Raw genomic sequence first — 18,133 nt, 5'->3', positions numbered from 1 at the left:
ACAACAAGTGGTAGAAGTATTAGTAGTGTAGTAAACGTTACAGTAGTGGTATTAGTTGTAATTAGTAGTATAGAACCAGTAATAGTAGTGGTAGTAGCCTAGTTAGTTATTTCTATGTCACATGATGTCAGGAAATGCCCTGACATCATGTGACACAGAAAGAGGAAATATGTATTTTCCCAGACACACACACACACACACACAGTTCACAGTGACAGTTTGAATATGAAAGGAAGGAACGTGTTTATTGTCATAGTCAGGCCTGTTTACACCGCAGCCTTGTGACCGTGTGTACAGCAGATGCTTTTTGAAGTGCTCTGAATGTCTTTGTCTAAGATGGTACTGCTAAAACTGTTCTAGACATGTATCAGGCAAGGCAGTAAGTAACTTATGAAACACACTAAACTGGTTGCATTATGGGAAGTGTAGGATCCAGGTTTTTTGGAGCTTAATCTTAGTTAGTTTAGTTAGTTTAACCCCATGCTAAGGACTAAAAGTCACAATATATTAGCCACTGCTGCTTCATTTTCCCAATCTTTCTTTCAAAATGTCTCTAAAATCCCTCTTCGTTGTGGAAGTGTATAAAGGAATCACTTGAAAACTATGTAAATATGGTCGAGACTTGCTCTATATGAAAAGTGTCATGAGATAACTTGTCTTGTGATGTGGTGCTATACACATAAATGCAATGGATTTGACTCATTTAATACATATACAAAATGTATTGTTCTGATATATTTTAGTTTAATTTGTTACTACATAAGATAGAAAAGCAAAAAAACAAAAATTAAAAAGTAAAGATTTATACCTGCTTTTGCTCCTAACAATAAATTCTACTGTTAAAAGTTTGAGTATCCTACATAAAACATATAAAATGTGAACAAAACACACACACAAAATATTGACTAATTGTGCCTTTAATTTTGCTGTTACTCTGCTCTTATATAAAACAAAGAGTTTAAATCTAGTCTCCGTCTATGGCAGCTCTGTGTTCCATTTCCCCATCGGTTTAATTTCCCGGGAAAATGTTATGATAATGTGGTGACTCTCTGCCAATCCCGATGCTGCAAGCCCAATTGGGTCCGCCTTTGGTGACGACACATGAGAGGAAACTGTCCAATACCATAAAAGGAAAATACTGCCGCATGCGCAGTGGCTTGAGTTTTGTTTGAAGTGAACTGCTGCCTGGGACTGCCCTACTAGCTGCAAAGTCGCCAAGCATTTGATTTTAACAGTATATTTTTTCACATTTCCTCTATATTATTTTAGTGCCTCTATGCACCGTAGAGACGATGTTAGGCCATCATTATACAAATGCCGACAAGTCGCAACAACTGGTCAACTATGTGGAGGATTATCTGGAATGTGTGGAGTCTCTGCCTCTGGACATACAAAGAAATGTTTCTCTGCTTCGAGAAATTGATGCCAAGTATCAAGGTATTGTGTCTATTTGTTTTTTATCATTCATTCCAACTGTGTTTATACAAATGTCAAACATGAACTGCAACCTTACAGGGTGTCCTGAAATGGTGGAGCAGGCGCGAGCATTGTGTTCCCATTTAGCAAAAACCGAACGCCCCTTGTTCACATGTAACGTTACTTCGATAAACAGTAATGTGACTAGCTGAAATATGGTTAAATACATTGACGATCCAGTTGTTAGATATTCAAGTCAGACAACATTCAGTTAGCATAGCCCCGATACACTCCGTGCTGTATCGTGTGTGACACCAAACTCAATGAGAAAATTCTTTGATTCGATATTTCTTTCTCTCGGCAAAGGTCCACGTAAATTATGGCCAGATACAAGATCTGCATTAAATACTTGATGTCTTGAGGCAAATTCGGCATCAATATAATCCAAAATTTAGCACCTTTTAATATTAAAATTTCAACTTTTTCAATAGGTAACGTTAACGTTACACACTGCCGCCCACCACGGTGTTTCCGCGGATTATTGTTCGAAAAGCAGTGAAACAATGTATTAAACCTAAGCGTTTAATAGTATTAAACAATGCTTGGTGTGTTTAATGTACGCCGAAGTCCAGCACGCAGAACACAGACGTGTAGAAGACATTAAACTGTGTTCATTGAGGTGTGAACCCTTGCTAGATAACATGGTGAACAAATACTGTCGTTTTTTAAATCTAAAAACAACCCACATCGATGCTTTACGTTGACGCAGGGTTAGCAGCGGCTAAAAACAGTCTCCATACCGTTCCACGACCCCGTCGATAGATAATTTAAAATGCCTAAATAAACAGGGACACGTTCAATGTGGATTGTTTTAAAGCGAGATTACACATTTTTGAAGGCTTGCATACGACGTTTGCACCTCAGATCTGCGCCGTCGAGTGTGAGACGCAGAGCCGGATAGCTCCTCTTCTAGGCAACCCCTTTCAACGTCTAACCGTCGTCATTTCCTGAAGGCAGGAACTCACTGCGGCGCTGCCCTCCTCCTTCTACTTAGAGGTTTTAAAGCAGTTGGCATCCTTTTATTACGTTGCCGTTATTCACTGATTTAGACTCGTTTTTTTTTTTTTTTTTTTTTTTTTTTACATAGTTACGTGATCATCACTTAAATGCTACTGTTTTTATTTTTATTTTCAATGTTTCACTGCGCACAAGATGTCCTCTATTTGACGGAAAAGTCTGTTCTCAGTGTTTGTGACTTGGAATCTTTGTGTTTCCACATCACACGTGTATAATGCATACTGGACCATGATTGGTCACAAAATCCTGCCGGTACTTCCACACTAAAGATTTTAGGTGAGCACAGAGAAACCTTCCTTCTTCAGCAGATGGATGTGTAAACACTCTGCGCGCACACACATCATTCTGCAAGAGGATGCTCACACATTACAGTCAAGGACCAAAACGAAAAACAGTAGATGGGGACTTACTTCATAAAAATATTATTACTATATCTCCTATTTCTTATGATTGTCAGTGTCATTTTGAGTAAAACTCCTTGTCCTTGTATCCTGCCTTTCAGAGGTGCTGAAGGAGGTGGATGAAGTGTTTGAGAAGTACAAAGGTGAGCAGGATGGAGCTCAAAGAAAGCGCCTTCAGGTCCAGCTGCAGAGAGCGCTCATCATCAGCCAGGAGCTGGGCGATGAGAAGATCCATGTAGTGACCCAGATGACTGAGCTGGTGGAGAACCGCTCCCGCCAGATGGACTCCCACTCCCTTTGCCTCCAGGAGCCCAGCGAGGCAGAGCGAGTCTCTACGGAGCGGCGCTCCAGCATCCAAGACTCGCCGGCCCCGGAGCGCACCTCGGCCCGCCGCCCACGGCGCCAGCGCAACAGCGAGAGCCGGGACTCGAGCCACCCATCGGCCAACGGCTCTCTGGTGGACGACCCGGTGGAGGAGCTGTCCATTCCTACCCCCCGGGAGAAGAAGTCCAAGTCCGCGAAGAAGAAAAAGCGCAAGGCCAAACAGGAGCGAGATGCCTCGCCGGTTGACTTCGCCATCGACCCCAACGAGCCCACCTACTGCCTGTGCGAGCAGGTGTCATATGGTGAGATGATCGGCTGCGACAATGACCAGTGCCCCATCGAGTGGTTCCACTTCTCATGTGTGGGGCTAACCTACAAGCCCAAAGGCAAGTGGTACTGCCCCAAATGCAGAGGGGACAACGAAAAGACTATGGACAAAAGCCTAGACAAAAACAGAAAAGACCGCAGGTCAAGGTAGTGACCCATCCTGATTCGCCCTTTATTCATCTGGAAGATGTCTTCAGCCTGAAGGTTAGGACTATCAGCCGTAGTTGAAAACAGTACTTGTGATGTTGTGAAGAGCACAATCCAACACCATTGGTAGCAGCGCTTATTATGAATCAAGGACAAGTTGTAAATGAACTTGTGCTGTAACATCACTGATTGTTCTCACTGGCTATACGTTTACTGTAGGAAGTCCAGCTGCTGCAAGAGCCATCAGCCTGAAGCTGCCATCTTCTCCAAGTGTTTTTGCTTTTTGTGAGACTTGTTTTTTTTTTTATTTTGACTTTTGAGAAAAAAAATGGAAGCATCTTTTGGTTTGCTATCCCTTTTCATTCTGGAGAAGGTCCTAATTAAAAAAAAAAAAAAGCTGTCCCGGCTAATGATGACTATTTTCTTCAGTTTTGCCGAAACAAACTTTTTTTCTTTTAACTTTCTGAATTGTACGCAATTATTTGAAATCAGAGTTTATCTATACAATAATGACTTGTAGAGAATAACCTAAACCTGTTATGTTTACAAGAGATATTTAATTGAGGAGATGGTTGTTGATGGGACACTGGAATAGGACGTCATGTTTGTGGACTTCATGTTTTCACTGGTTCACTATCACTATTGTGTAAATGTCTTTTTATAATCATTAAAACAAAGTATAGTCATTCGGTTACCAATCAGTTGTTTTTCTCCATCATCATAGAGCATGCAACAAGGTTTCCTCCGGCCTGTCTCCAGCCAGTACAGTCTGCTGAGATATTAGCCAAGATTGTTTTTCACAATACACATTATTATTTTTATTTTTAATCTGTTTCTGATTAACAGTGCCAACAACGCTTTGGCCCCATTATCTCACATCTTATCAGGACTTGGAGATTAGCTAAAACATACTGCCGTGTAGCTTGTGGCTGGCACACTTTCTCCCCTGTATTCAATATTATATCACTCTTGATTGGTGGGAGGCAGATAACAGCCCCACAACGGCAACAAAGGAGAGTTTGTGGTCTAAAAGACAGTTTTGGTGAGGTTGGCTACCATTCTCTGACTTTCAAAACCCTTTCGATCTACTAGTTCCTCTTTTTTCTTTTACCTGCAGTTAAGGGCGGCACTCAAGGCACACGGTGTTCCCTGGCAGAGGCCTTTGGCCATTCATTGTATTCGGGAAGTTATTTACTATGCAGCCTAAAAACTGTGGTATGGCGTCTAGGCTTTATCAGTTCTTGGTGGTATCTGGCCGCTCTGCCCTTCCTCTTGAGAGGATCTGGTCTCGCGATTGCCCAGGCCTTGATCTCGACTGGCATACTTTATGTTCTAACATTCCAGAAGTATCACAAAATCTAGACCATCAGCAGATTCCCTACAATTTCATTCATAGGACATGTATCACCCCCGTGAAAATGCATCACATGAAAATAATTTTCAGCCCTTTATGCACTTTCTGCCGGTTAGATTTGTGTCCGACTTGATCCTGTCATGCTCTGACGTCATGCACACGTGGTCAACAGTAACCTCACGAGTTCAAGGCAGCCGCATGTTTGAGGCAGCGCAGTTGCTTTTCATCTGATTGGTTCAGAATCGACCAAACATGATGACGTTATATATACATTTTTTATTGTTTTTGAATGGGAGGGGTTCTAATTGCTATTTGTCTGTTTTAAAGGCTTATTCTGTATAGAACACATGTGGCTGATAGTGACGTTTAGAAATCACAGAGACTAAATTCATTTAGATTATGGATCATTTAAACTCTCTCGGCATCTGCCCTAACAGGATGTGAGGGTCTCTGTGACTTCCTGTCCAGCCTGAAGGCTGCAGGAAACAGCTGTAATCTGTCCCAGTTGACAGCGGATTTTTGTGACGGCCCCCAACTGCTGCTGACTGGACTCGCCCCCTCTACAGGCGAGGCGCAGCTCATCAATGACGAGCCTGATCTAATCAGTCAAACATGCATGCACTCGCTTTGACTGAACTGGAGAGCAGCTGATCACCCCCCCCCCCCCCCCCCCCCCCCCCCCACATCACACGCAGAACCAGAACAAAAATACTATGAACTCGTAAACCAACTAAACAAACCTATGTCCGAATTTATCAAATAAACTGAAACATTATACTACGCAGACACAAAACACGGTTAAAGTTGGGAACAGGGCCTAGTGAAAAGGAAGCCTTGTCATATGGAGATGGCTGAGGAAATTCCAGGTATCCCCACAAATTCTGAGGAATTTCTACTCCTGGTACTGAAACCCTGCAAAGAGCGGTTTGTAACGTGCGATATGCAGTGCCCTACCCTGCCTAATGGATACTTACACCAGGCGCTGCAAGACTAATGCTTAGAGAATTATTAAAGTTCTAAAGGACCTGGGTAACAGTCTTTTCTACCTGTTGATGTGGGGAGATAGGTACCGGATACACCAGGTCAGCATTGAGAGGCTCAGAAAGAAGCTTCTACCCTCAGGCTTCCAAATGTGGATCCTTAATGTGGACACTACCTTAGACTGCCTTCCCCTTCATTATACATATTATTTTTACAATCTTTTTAATGCACCAATTTAAGGAACTGACGTGACAACACTTCCCACCATCCCTTTGTTAGCAACCATTCCCACTCTCCCCATCCTACAACAATCTCTGACAGTCAAGTCCCACTAAAGTCTTTATGGTGACTGAATAGCAGTGTTTTAAATGAGACAGAAAGTTGGAAAGGGCATGGCTGAAAGTCATGTGACACCCAGTGGCGTTAAAAAGACCATTTGTTATACACATCATTTATCATCATTGCAAAAACAAGCTGTACAACCCTGAATTTTCAAGAGTTCACCTCCTCTTCCTCACTGCTGCTGGACTCTCCAAACAGGTCTCCGTGTTGAGAGACTTGAGATGCTGAGCTCACAGTCCTGGATGTTAACCTGACGCTGATGAGGGCAGGGCTGTGGCTGAGGCCGAGCAGGACAGAAATCTGGCACCCGAGAAGCAGCTTCATACAGCGGACATGTCCATCCAGGGAGAGCACAGACAGGACGCTGCACGCCTCCAGGTCCCACAGGCTCAGCTGTCCTGGAATATTAACATAAAAAGTGTGTAGTATTTACACTTAGCCCAAAATGACTTAATTGAAGGAGACATGCCACTTTGATTTTTAGAAAAATAGACAGTGGGCTTTTGCGGTTCAACAATACCAACAGAGTGGTGGAACGCTGCAGACAAACGATTGAGTCTCATCAATTTCTGACACTAGCAGCTAGCTCAGAGGATGCCGGGTGTAAACTGAAAGTTGGCATATAACCACCTTCGAGCTTTTAGTCACTTCAACTCTAACAATATTTAAAAATAATAAATCATCATAACACATAAAGATACTGTAGGCAGCTTGATTAAATCAAAATGTATGTCAGCCTCTTTTAATCCAACCCTTTTCTACCTGGGACTGCACTGATTTCACTTGCTTGAAAGTGTGAAAACATGCTGTAATATGGCACCTTAAGGTGAAAGAGTCTTGAGAAAACAGTTGTTTTATAGCACCAGAGTGTGAAAACAAACACACACACACACACACACACACACACACACACACACACACACACACACACACACACACACACACACGAGAAATAAAACCCCTAATAAATCCCTCCATTCCTTTGGAGCTTTTAAAGGTTTTTTTTCTTATCCCCGTTGCTCATGGTTGAAATGTGTCCTGAGATAACTTCTGTTGTGTTTTGACACTATGAATAAAGTGGAATGAATAAATTGAATAATAACATTCAGTTCTGTTTCCCACCTGATCAACAAAAGTACATTTCCAGGATAATTGACACCTGCCGCCACCTTCCCCTCTCTGTGTGTAGCCGCTCGAAAAGTCACTCATCAAATCATCAAACACAAACTTCGAGCTAGCAAGCAACATGCTGAAAATAGCAAATTCTAAAGAAACTGCTTTGTTCTTTGGGGAAAACAAGTTCCTTCCTGACACTATTTTGCAGAGCCACCGTCGCTGCGGTCACAGAGAAGCGCTGCCCAAGACGATTGTGATTGGTTTAAAGAAATGCAAACAACCAAGAGAGTTTTTTTCTTCCTATCCCAGAATGTATCTGTGGTTCAGCCACAATACGAGACTACCTACCTGACAGCAGGATGGCTCTGGTTCCTCCCTCTGTCACATGAAGCTTACTAGAGTATTCTATCATGAGGTTCCCATAGCCACAGATGCTCCTATAAATTCTCTTGAAGGGGTCCCACAACTTCAGTCTGTCAGAGCAAACCGGCACAACTCTTATTATTCAAAATGGGATAGCATGTTTTCATCCAAACATTTAAAACTCAGTACAGAATTCACTATGGGATTTGTCTTGCCAGCAAATTGCTAGTGGAACCCAATGGCAGCATGCTTATCATTAGCATTTCAGACAACAGTAGGTGTTTTGACTGTGGTGCGAAAAGTTACACAAAGACTGACAGCAGGGCTGAATGAACCCAATAGGGAGCCCTCATCCCTCTCCTTTAAAGTAGTAGGTCATTGGTTGAATGAATGCAAATGACTTAATGAAGATGCACTACATTACTATTTAAGAAAAATAGTGTTTGACACAGGACTCCTCTATAAACACTCCTCCAAGATTTAAAATGAAAGAACCACCTAGAGGTTTTGACAAGTTTCGTAAATATTAATCAGTTAACCAAATTACTAAAGCTTAGTGTGTATGGCATACGCTGATGGAAAATAACATCTTATTCTTTATTGGCGAGTGGAGTTTGCTTACTTTTCTCAAAGATAGCTAAGTTGTCATTAAAGAAAACTGTAAGATGCAGTCAAATGCTCCAGAAAAAGCAAGTAAGTGGACCTAGGGTTACTATGGTTTTTTATTTTTTTTGGAATATTTTCAAGGTTGAGAATGAACTTTCACGCTCAAAACATCTATTTTCACGTCTATTCAGATATTAAATCGGCAAGCAAGACTGTCCCCAGCCTTATTTACATTTTTAACATTACGTTTTCCAACAATGTGTTTAAGGAACTGGTTTAAGCAAAAACAACACATAATTGTCAGGCTATGAGTGTTTTAAGTTAGACGTCAGTGGTCCGAGGTCTTTTCAGTGTTCAGCGGAATTGCAGGGATTTAGCACTAAACAAGACACGACTGGGTGTCATCTGCATAACAATGGTAGGACACAGCGTTAAAGGGATGACTACACAGTAGCATTCACTCAGGAAATCTGAAAACATTTACCTGTTGCTTCCTCTGACCCCAAAGACAACTCTGTCTGCATTGTCTGTGATAGCTATGCAGCAAACTCCAGCTTCATTCCACAGTCTTTTTGTCACCTAAAAGAATTTGAGAGCTATAACAAATAAAATCAACCACAGAAGAGGGGAGGAGCGAGGGGGTCTGGGGCTCCAGCCCTAAATGTTGAAGGTTTTTAAAATAACTTTGTAATCTTGGGTCATTTCCCCTCAGTCTCTCTGACTGGATCACAAAGTCAATGGAGCAGAAGTTCTGTTACTTCGGTAATATTGCCTTCATATCAAGATTAGTAATGCTGTTTAAACCAAATTCATTCCCTACCTACAGTACCAGTCAAAAGTTTGGACACACTTTCTCAATTAAGTGAATGGGAAAGTGTGTCTTTACACTAGTAACATCACAAAGTTTTTGCCACTTTTCAGAGTGAAGTGAGCCATCCTCAACATTTGTGGAGGAACACAGTTGGAGAACAATTAGATACCAAACAGGAGGTCATCTAGCATGTTTTTCACAAGCGATGTACAGATTTTTAGGCATTCTATTATCAAACGGCTTGAAAAATAGTGCAAGCAGCGGCCGTAAATGGACGCCCGCTAGGTTTGGGCTGAGCCCTGAATGTTTACATCTTGCTCTGCCCCTGCCTCAACGCTAGCACAAATCGCCAAAAATGGTTATTATTTAAAAGTGTTAAACTTAAAATGGAACATTTAAGAGCGTAGTTCAGGCAAACTGTAACAAACAGTAGGAACCCACCACTCCTTTGCACAGGTCCCACAGGGTGATGTGGGGCATCCTCTGCTCATGGTTGTAGCTGGTCAGCACCAGGTGACTGCCAGTGTAGGTAATAGCTGCAATGTGGAGGCTCAGCAGTGATGTTTTCTCCCCCAGGCTGTGCAGGTGTTCCTGCGAAACCACGCTGAAGACATTGAGGTGGTGAGCAAAATAAGAGCACACCACCACCTACAAAATAAAGGTGTGGAAAGTAGGCGTCAGTGATGCAAGAACTACTGCCAATGTAGTGAAAGAGTAACATTGTTTTACTCAATGCTGATATTATATAAAATAAAAAAGACCTGAATCAATTTAAAACTTAAGTGCAAAATACACAGTGCCTTAAACATTGCAGATAAAAAAAGGTTTATATGGCTTTTCCTGCCTTGGTACAGTACATTGCTCTTTTGTGTACCTGTTCATCTCCACTGAGGAGGTATTGGTCTATCATGTTGTATTTCTCTCTGTCCAGCCTCCTTTCTGCCTCTCTCTCCCTCTGTGCCTCTCTCTTCAGCCTCCTTTTCTTTGCAGATTGGCTCTCTGTTCGAATGTCCCATGGCATCACTGTAGCAGTGCAAGAAATTCAAACTAGAAGGACACTTAGAGAGTGCCAACCTCCTTCAAGGTGTGCCCTAATTTGCAGCTAATGTTACGACACGAGGAAGCAATTCCGTGAATTTTCCGTGAAACACATTTTCTGATTATTCAAACACCACATGAAAACAGCACAAACTAAACTAAAATCTACCTTTACCACAGAATGTCATGTAAATAACACCGTTATTTCCTATTTTTCTTGGGATCAATAAATATTGATCTATCTATCTATCTATCTATCTATCTATCTATCTATCTGAACCCTTTTCTGGATAAGATTACACCAACTGTATATTCTCCAACGAACATTTTAGTCTCCTCAGCTAACTCAAACCTACCTGTGGAAGGAAAAGGATTACAGCCCTAATTGCTTGTTAGTGAAGTGATCTAGGAAGTGATGTTATTAAAAGGGTTTGTGCATGAGGTACACACACACACAGTAAAATGTAAATGTTCAGGTCATCATTAAAAAGATGATGATGACAAATATGTGTTTACAGTGGGGGGTCAGGCAGCTCACATGTTGTGTCTCTGCATGGAGTCACACTGGGCTGCAGGTCTTGGACAGGGCAGCTGCACAGGAGCGAGTCTCTGTGGCAGGGTTTAATCTCATGTTTGATAGAGCCAGAGTCTAGATCCCAAAGGATCAGACAGTCTCTGCAACAACACACATTAGACAGGACATAAACTGGGGTTCTGCTGAAATGGCTTTTTGCAGGTCAATGATAAAAGTGAGAACAACTTTATTATCTTGTTTGATACTTTTATTTTAATTCAGTTCGGTTCATGTGAACATGATATGCATTTAAATGAAATCTGTACAGGGAATACAGACATGTAGGGTGTGCAGGGTATAGAGACTGCATGTCATACATGGAACCCGTCAATTAATTTGGAGGCTCAGTTTGTTTTCTTGAATTTCTTAATCTAAAGTTGTGTGAAGTATCCCTTTCATTGCAGACTTCTCATACTCCCTGTATTTCACATATTCACTCTCACCTGGTCTCTGATACGCCCAGAAGAGTCCGTCCATCCCCCAGAACACGGAACTCGTGCTGAAGACAGGAATTAACCCTAATTCCAGTCTGTCTCCTCACAAAGCTCCGCTTTATCAAATCATACACCAGAAGGGTCTGGGAGGTTAGACAAGGGTATGGTTGGTTCAGTAGTCCATAGTCTCATTTTGTCAGACCTTCCTCCACAGTGCTGCGGAGGAGGGTCTTGTTAGTCCACACAGCATTCCGAGACAGGAGAAAAACATGCTTGGGTTTATTGGCATTTTTTTTATACCAATCAGAATTGTCTTGGGTAGCGCTAAGCCCCAAACAGAGCCTCAGGCAGGAACTTGATTTGGTGGAACGTGTACATTCAAAAGTTGTTTTAGTTGTGCAACAGAAAACTCAGATTGGACAGATAGTCTAGCTAGCTGTCAAGATTTACCCTGCAGATATCTGAGGAGTAGTTAACCGTAGTCTTCATGAATCAACTTCATGAGTTTAAAATGCTGAAAAGAGTTAAATCCGGTTCAATTTCCGGTGGCAACAGAGCAATACCGGAAGTGGAACATTGTGGATATAACATGAACTCAAAAGGAGGGCAGTCTGGACATAGTTTAGAATGAATCTAAGTACATAAGTAGAGTCAAGTGTAGACCAAAAACTAAATTCATAATGAGCAGATGAAAATATCAAGAAGACATCATAGAGAGTCTGACCTGGAACGGACAAGAAGCAGCGTCCATGCTGTTGTTTCTGCTTCTGTCTGTAAAGATGTAGAGTTTGAAGTCATGGGCGAGCACCATATCGGTGCTGCTGTAGAGGCCGCGCTCCACTCTAACTGGTTGGCAGGCAAAACGCCGTCTGGTCAAGTTCCACACATAGACCGTCCCTGCTCTAATGGAGCGGCACACAGCATACCTGCCAGCAGAGGGAGCCAGACTCCATCAAAAAAGATGTTGAAGCGTCAGTTTTGATGGGTGTTTGCCCCAAAATCTATTCTCCTTAGGGTGGACAAGACTGCCAAATGTCAATAAGATGACATACAATTCTAATTCTCTACTGAAACCAAGCACACACAGTAGGTTTGGTGTCAGTTTTGGGACAGAAACAATTTACTGAATTAATGAACAAATGATTTAGTCTTGGTCCTGGAATAGTGTTGAAACAGGGCCTGCATCTCTTTGAAATAACAGCCTTACGTCATGATTTAACTCCTCATCACATGAAGTCTAATCATACTTCCATTACAGTGGGATGAGAAGTTAAACCATGACGCCATGGAGGATGAAAGCAAATGTTAGGTTAGGTTTAGTAAAAAACTTGTGTTGTATGTATTGCATCACAGTACCTACCTCAGGGTTTTCCCCATAGGGACGACCTCCTCTGTGCCTTCGCTCCTGAGCGTATGGATGTTATAGGTAAGAGCCCGGTCACTGATCCTGGAGGTCAGATCCCACAAGCGAAGATACTTCTCTCCGCTGCAGACCCCCAGGCAAAAACGCAGATCAAAACACAGGCCTGAAGGGAAAGGAAAATGTCAAAGCTAACAAGGCAACACGCCCACTTTACTAAAAGACATGCCCCCTAAAATGACTTTCTGGATTGACTTACCTATTTAAACCATGAAGGTATAATAATAACTGGATATAGTGTTTGAGGCGGAGCCCTGCTCTTTCTTAGGGGAGTTGCTCAGTGGCGCATGAATCCAAAACCAGCTCCTAAATCTATTCCTTACACACAGCTCTTGTATTGCCCTTACCAGGGCTTCATGTGGGCCATTTCAGCATTTTGAAAAGTCCAAACTTTGACAGCAGTGCATATGCCATGCCTAGTCACTGTTGCTAAGCTATGATTGGACAAATGCTGTTTGGTTTAGAGCTCCACAACATATCTCTTTTTTTTAATAAAAGAATGTTAAAAGGGTTATCTTTCATTTGGTTGAAATTCAACAAGCAAATTGTTTTATTTCATCAGAATACAGAAAGCAGCAGAAATGCAGAAGTGAGTATACTTTCATATTTTTTACCTTTTATTTATCCCAAGTAATATTGATTTTGCAGTATTCAACAACATTTTTCCATATTTTCCTCATATCTGCATCCCTAGTTGGTCAATCTGATCAGTATTCTTGGAAAAACCTAATCCCAATCTAGGTATCTGCACCAACACACTTTGAGCACCCTGTAAAAACCAACCGTTAGTCAGTACTGCGGGGCAGCGAGTGATGTGTTTGTGGTCCTCTGTCTCCAGGTTCCAGGTGACCAGCTCCGTGATGCCAGTACGGGGAGAGGGGCAAAAGGCCACAACGTGAGTCCCTGCCCGGTTGACAGTGACCTGGGAAATGCAGTCCTGGCTGCAGCCCAGTATTGAGCGCAGATAGAGGAAGGAGACAGTGCTGAAGAGTTTGATCTGGATGATTTCACTGCCCCTCTTGAATGGGAATCTGACACAAACAAAGTAGAGAATGTTTCACTATAGTTTTTTTTACTAAGTCTAGGGGCTTCATCACATCTCAAAGGAAGTACCACAGGACCTGCTGCAAGATTTGAATTTAGATTCATTATTATTACTTCATTATCCTTACTTTACATACAGGATTAGAATATTGTTTATTTTCCTTCCAAGTATGTTATGCCTCCAACAACATTTTATTACAATTGCAATTCATTCAATTCGTTGCAGCCCATTCACTTCTTCACTACAGAAACATCTACTTTTTCAGGACTATTTTTTAATTCAACAAATATGTACTTTTTGTAGATGCAAAGCAGACACAAACAAATCTCACAGAGTGCTGCTGGATGTTATAACAAATACAAGAATTGTACCACCACGCCTTCTCTTTTCTGCTTCTCTTCATAGTCGTCAGATTCATCTGCTAACCTTTATAGAGCTGGCTCAGGTTTGACTTGGACCAGCTCTTAGTTATGCTGTTATAGGCATTGATTGTATATATATATAAATATATTAAAATATATCAATATTAACGGTCTATGGTTATAGGTCTAGACTTGCCTGGGACTTTCTTTGACACAGCTCTCTCCTCTCTGTTTCCATCTGTGTGTATTCATGTCCCAGAAATTACTAACTTAGCTCTGGGGAGCTTATTCTCTGGGGAGCTTATTCTCGCCTCACAGTTTTCCTTGGATTAGGGTGGCGCCTTAATCATGGTTGCAGTTGCCGTTGTGGTCCTGCTTGGCGCCCTGAACTGCTACAAGTATTATTTCTACTCATAGTTCCATTATCTTTATTGTGATTTTTATTGCAAGAGCCTTGGTCTGTTGGAGGTTTTCTCGCCACTGTCGCACTAAATGCTTGCTCTTGGGGTGAATTGTTGAGTCTTTGTAAATTATAGAGTGACCTACTCAATCTGTAAAGTGTCTTGAGATATCTCGTTATGATTTGATAGTAAACATAAATTGATAGTCGAATTGAATTATTTTTAGTGTTATTGTACCTGCAGAAGAGCAGCAGGTAATCTTCAGTCATGTCCACAGCCTGTATAGAGGCACCGCCCTGCTGAACAGACAGGACCGACAGCACAGCGCACCCTTTGGCACTGAATACTGCTGCCTCATCACAGGACCTCAAACACAGAGAAGAACAAGTATCAGATACCTGAAAGAATGTTACTTTCATATATATTTAAATCATTAAGAGTTTTTACAAACACAACACAGGGCCAAATGTTTACTGCTCGCCCAGCTCAGACAGCCATGTGATTCACATGATGTGAACAACCACAGAGAGGCTGTATTTTTGACTTCAATATATGAATTCATGTCAAACGTTGTGTACCAATTCCAATTTATATGCTCTAAATCACAGATTAGCACTTGACAGTGAACTATTCTGCCAGGTATGACAGTGTGTTGTTTAATTTATTATTAATTAGTTTTTATTATGGTGTTCTGAGATGTTAATATACAATATTTTCTCTTTTATCAGCTGTGAGCAGTTCTTCCACTTCTGTTGTGTGTTGTAACATGGGACAAGAGTGTACATCCAATCTCATAAATCCGCTGTTTAGTCAAATGTATTTATGTACTTGAATATCAATATGGCACTTCTCATTTCTGAGTGAGATTGTACACACAAACAGTTGGAACAGTCATTTGCTACACAGCATTTCCTCTAACTGTACATTTGTTGATTACGGCTTTTATGAAAGCTTTCATTAAACTCTGACACCCTAATAGCCAACTGTAAATGCGCTGAGTCTGTGAGACGTTCCATATTATTACCATCCCTGTCGTTTTGTATTACCAGCAACCACTAGTGCACTAGTTTGTCGTTTATCTGATACCTCCTTCTGTCAGCTGTGTAGGTATGGATTCTGTGCTAATTACTCTGAAAGCAGCCATGCCTCTGCTCTTAATTCAGTTATAATGAGAGTGTAACAGGATGAAGAAAACCTCTGTGGAATCACCTGGCCATCAGCTTCAGTATCATTCGTCTATGTGACAGGAGCGGAGGCATTAAGCAATCTTCTCGGTGCTACATTACACTGAGGAGGCACATGAGTAGTCGCCTATCTTAATAATTCACAACTGTTTTCAAATCTAGTGGTGACATTTGCAGGCCTGATTTCACAGCTTGTTAACAAAGGGATATGTGATATTATTTAAGACCAAGGTCACGCGTAGTGACACCTGTGACTCACGCATTGTGAATGTGTTGCTAGTGAGATTGTCATCATTTGACATTCATAGTGACCTGAGCCTGCTGTGCAACCAGGATTTAAGGTAGTCATTCCCACTCAGTATTTTCACGGTTAAACAGGAACAGTTTGAGTTGAGCGCTGTGTTAGTACTGGAGAATGGTCCGGCCCATATAATTTGGGATAGGGGAAAAAACAACACTGGCTTGTTTGTAATTCTTTAAATCAATCACAACCATCCTCGGCAGAGCTAAGTTTGAGATGCAGCACCAGGGCCACTGCAAAAAACATAGCTGAGATAACGAAAGGGTAGGGATATCTGCTTTATTTTTAGCAATAGCAAAAGAGGGCATTTAAGTCCCGCCAACACCGGAGGGGAAAACAACTCAACACTCTCCATTGATTTCGTATTGCATTATGGTGCCATCTCATTAATTCCATCTGCTAGCAAACAACAGAAAAAATGCCTAAAATCTGCCTTTTTGGTGGTTTACAATATCAACATAAGACTGCCGAACCAGTTATTACTTTACCCAGCAAGTAGCTGCCACCACCTCCATTGTTTCCAATGCAAACACAAAGAACAATTTCATTTTTGTTTTAGCTGTTTGCTAGGTTACCATGAGTATTTGTCAAATTTCAAAGTGCTGAATAACATAACAAGGCACCATTCATTTGTCGAACTTATCCCAAAAGGGATGGACTTAGCCAGATATTGACCTAGGTCCAATCTCATGCTTTCTGACCTGTAGGCAAAGAGGACGTAGTCTCTGATGGAGTTGCTGGACAGCAGAATTGAGCGTTTTTTGTGGATTGCCTCACGCTCCATGGAGATGTCAGAGCAGTGCAGCAGAGAGCAGCTGGAGGCTAGGTCAAAAACCTAACAAACACATGAGGGACAGACATTTAGCTAAGACATGACCTACAAAAACCTTTTCTAAACTTAAATGAACATCCAAGGCTCTCTTTGTAAAATTGAATTAATATTCAGGCTTCATTGGTTGTTTTTGTCACCATTTATAGGCAGAAGAACAAGATGAAAACACAACATTGAGACATCATCACCTCATAAAGTTATTCTGGCTGAGGGTCTAGCAAACAAGTCCAATATTTACTCTCTTTTAGCTCTGGTTTGGTCTCCACCAACTCTTGAGAAATATATCTGTTTCTTTAGCTGCTAAATTTTCCACTATGTTCATTAGCTAGTCTCTGTTTCTGTCTGCTGTTTGCTGTAATGCTGCACCTTGACTCGATGGCTTCCATCATAGAAGACCACCAGCAGCTGTCCTTCACAAGTTGTGGTGACTATGGGAACATCCACTGAGTCACTCTCTGAATACACAACTCGCCCGGATTCAACCTCTCTTACCTGAAACACAGTTACATATCAGTATATGGTCTTTTCAGTGGTTGGAAACTCCTGGGGCCTCATGTAAAAAAAACTTTTCAGCTTTAATATCAGAAGATGGCGTCCAGCCAAAACTTGAAATTACCTACGCACAGAAATATTCACATGTACAAAATCTGGCGTACACTAGGTCCTGCGCACCTTTCCTTTACACATCCCAATCAACGTGAAAGTGAGCGCATGTGAACAAGCCACCGACCCCGCCTTGTCTGATCCCATAAATTGATATGGAAATAACTATAAATGCGCCCCCAACGTCATTCTTTGTTCCATTACAACGGGTTATCTCGCTGCAGATGTAAAAAAAAACAACTTGTGAGGTTGAGATGCTTCTTTTCTTTTTGTTGCACAGTGAGTAGATAATTTGTCTGTGGGGACCAAGAGGAGTTTTTATTAATTTCCCGTCATCATGTTTAACAGTGATTAAGTAGCCTGCAAATTAAACAGTTAATAGTGTGAAAGATGTAAAACATTATCCACATAAATGATGAAACTTTTATGGAGTATCAGCGGATATTATTATGTTTTTGTATAGACAACGTCGCAGACATAGGCCAGTAAGTGAATTGGACACTTTATTTTGTAATGTTCGATGAGTTTTGGCACTTTTTACGTAGAATTTGCCATTGTACAGAACCAGACAAGACTTTGCGGACGGCCGGCACAATCTCATGTCTGCTCAAAAGTTTGCATGACGGCCCACACATTCTCATGTCAAGTTAATTTTTCTAAATCGCACTGTGCAG

General features: G+C 41.5%; 2 protein-coding genes across 3 annotated transcripts in view; one reads left to right on the top strand and one right to left on the bottom strand.

The window, feature by feature from the left end:
• Positions 1–1,142: 1,142 nt before the first annotated feature.
• Positions 1,143–4,381, top strand: ing2 (inhibitor of growth family, member 2). Its single transcript, XM_034856851.1, has 2 exons — positions 1,143–1,437; positions 2,996–4,381. The coding sequence occupies exons 1-2, from the start codon at positions 1,293–1,295 to the stop codon at positions 3,694–3,696; spliced, it is 846 nt and encodes a 281-aa protein (XP_034712742.1). The 5' UTR covers positions 1,143–1,292; the 3' UTR covers positions 3,697–4,381.
• A 1,100-nt stretch (positions 4,382–5,481) lies between these two features.
• Positions 5,482–18,133, bottom strand: part of LOC117934738 — a 28,758-nt gene continuing 16,106 nt past the window's right edge. Inside the window, exons 19-31 of one of the 2 annotated variants that reach the window (XM_034856676.1) lie at positions 17,223–17,348; positions 16,726–16,859; positions 14,777–14,905; positions 13,515–13,762; positions 12,672–12,837; positions 12,036–12,237; positions 11,321–11,454; positions 10,842–10,978; positions 10,140–10,288; positions 9,707–9,913; positions 8,939–9,033; positions 7,834–7,958; positions 5,482–6,767 (exon numbers count right to left, since the gene is read on the bottom strand). In XM_034856676.1, coding sequence (XP_034712567.1) covers positions 6,520–6,767; positions 7,834–7,958; positions 8,939–9,033; positions 9,707–9,913; positions 10,140–10,288; positions 10,842–10,978; positions 11,321–11,454; positions 12,036–12,237; positions 12,672–12,837; positions 13,515–13,762; positions 14,777–14,905; positions 16,726–16,859; positions 17,223–17,348 — 2,100 coding nt within the window. In that variant the 3' untranslated portion in view covers positions 5,482–6,519. The remainder of the gene's footprint in view (positions 6,768–7,833; positions 7,959–8,938; positions 9,034–9,706; positions 9,914–10,139; positions 10,289–10,841; positions 10,979–11,320; positions 11,455–12,035; positions 12,238–12,671; positions 12,838–13,514; positions 13,763–14,776; positions 14,906–16,725; positions 16,860–17,222; positions 17,349–18,133) is intronic. The other variant, XM_034856677.1, reaches the window with a different exon arrangement.

The sequence above is a fragment of the Etheostoma cragini genome, chromosome 19 (genome assembly GCF_013103735.1).
Source record: "Etheostoma cragini isolate CJK2018 chromosome 19, CSU_Ecrag_1.0, whole genome shotgun sequence".
Lineage (NCBI taxonomy): Eukaryota > Metazoa > Chordata > Actinopteri > Perciformes > Percidae > Etheostoma > Etheostoma cragini.
Note: the sequence above shows the minus strand (reverse complement) of the source record. Positions and strands in the feature narration are given on the sequence as shown.

Bases quoted from the DNA above. Each gene is read 5' to 3' on its own strand.
- ing2 (XM_034856851.1), top strand. From the start codon at position 1,293: ATGTTAGGCCATCATTATACAAATGCCGACAAGTCGCAACAACTGGTC. The intron at 1,438-2,995 runs GTATTGTGTCTA...CCTGCCTTTCAG, and splicing joins AATTGATGCCAAGTATCAAG to AGGTGCTGAAGGAGGTGGAT.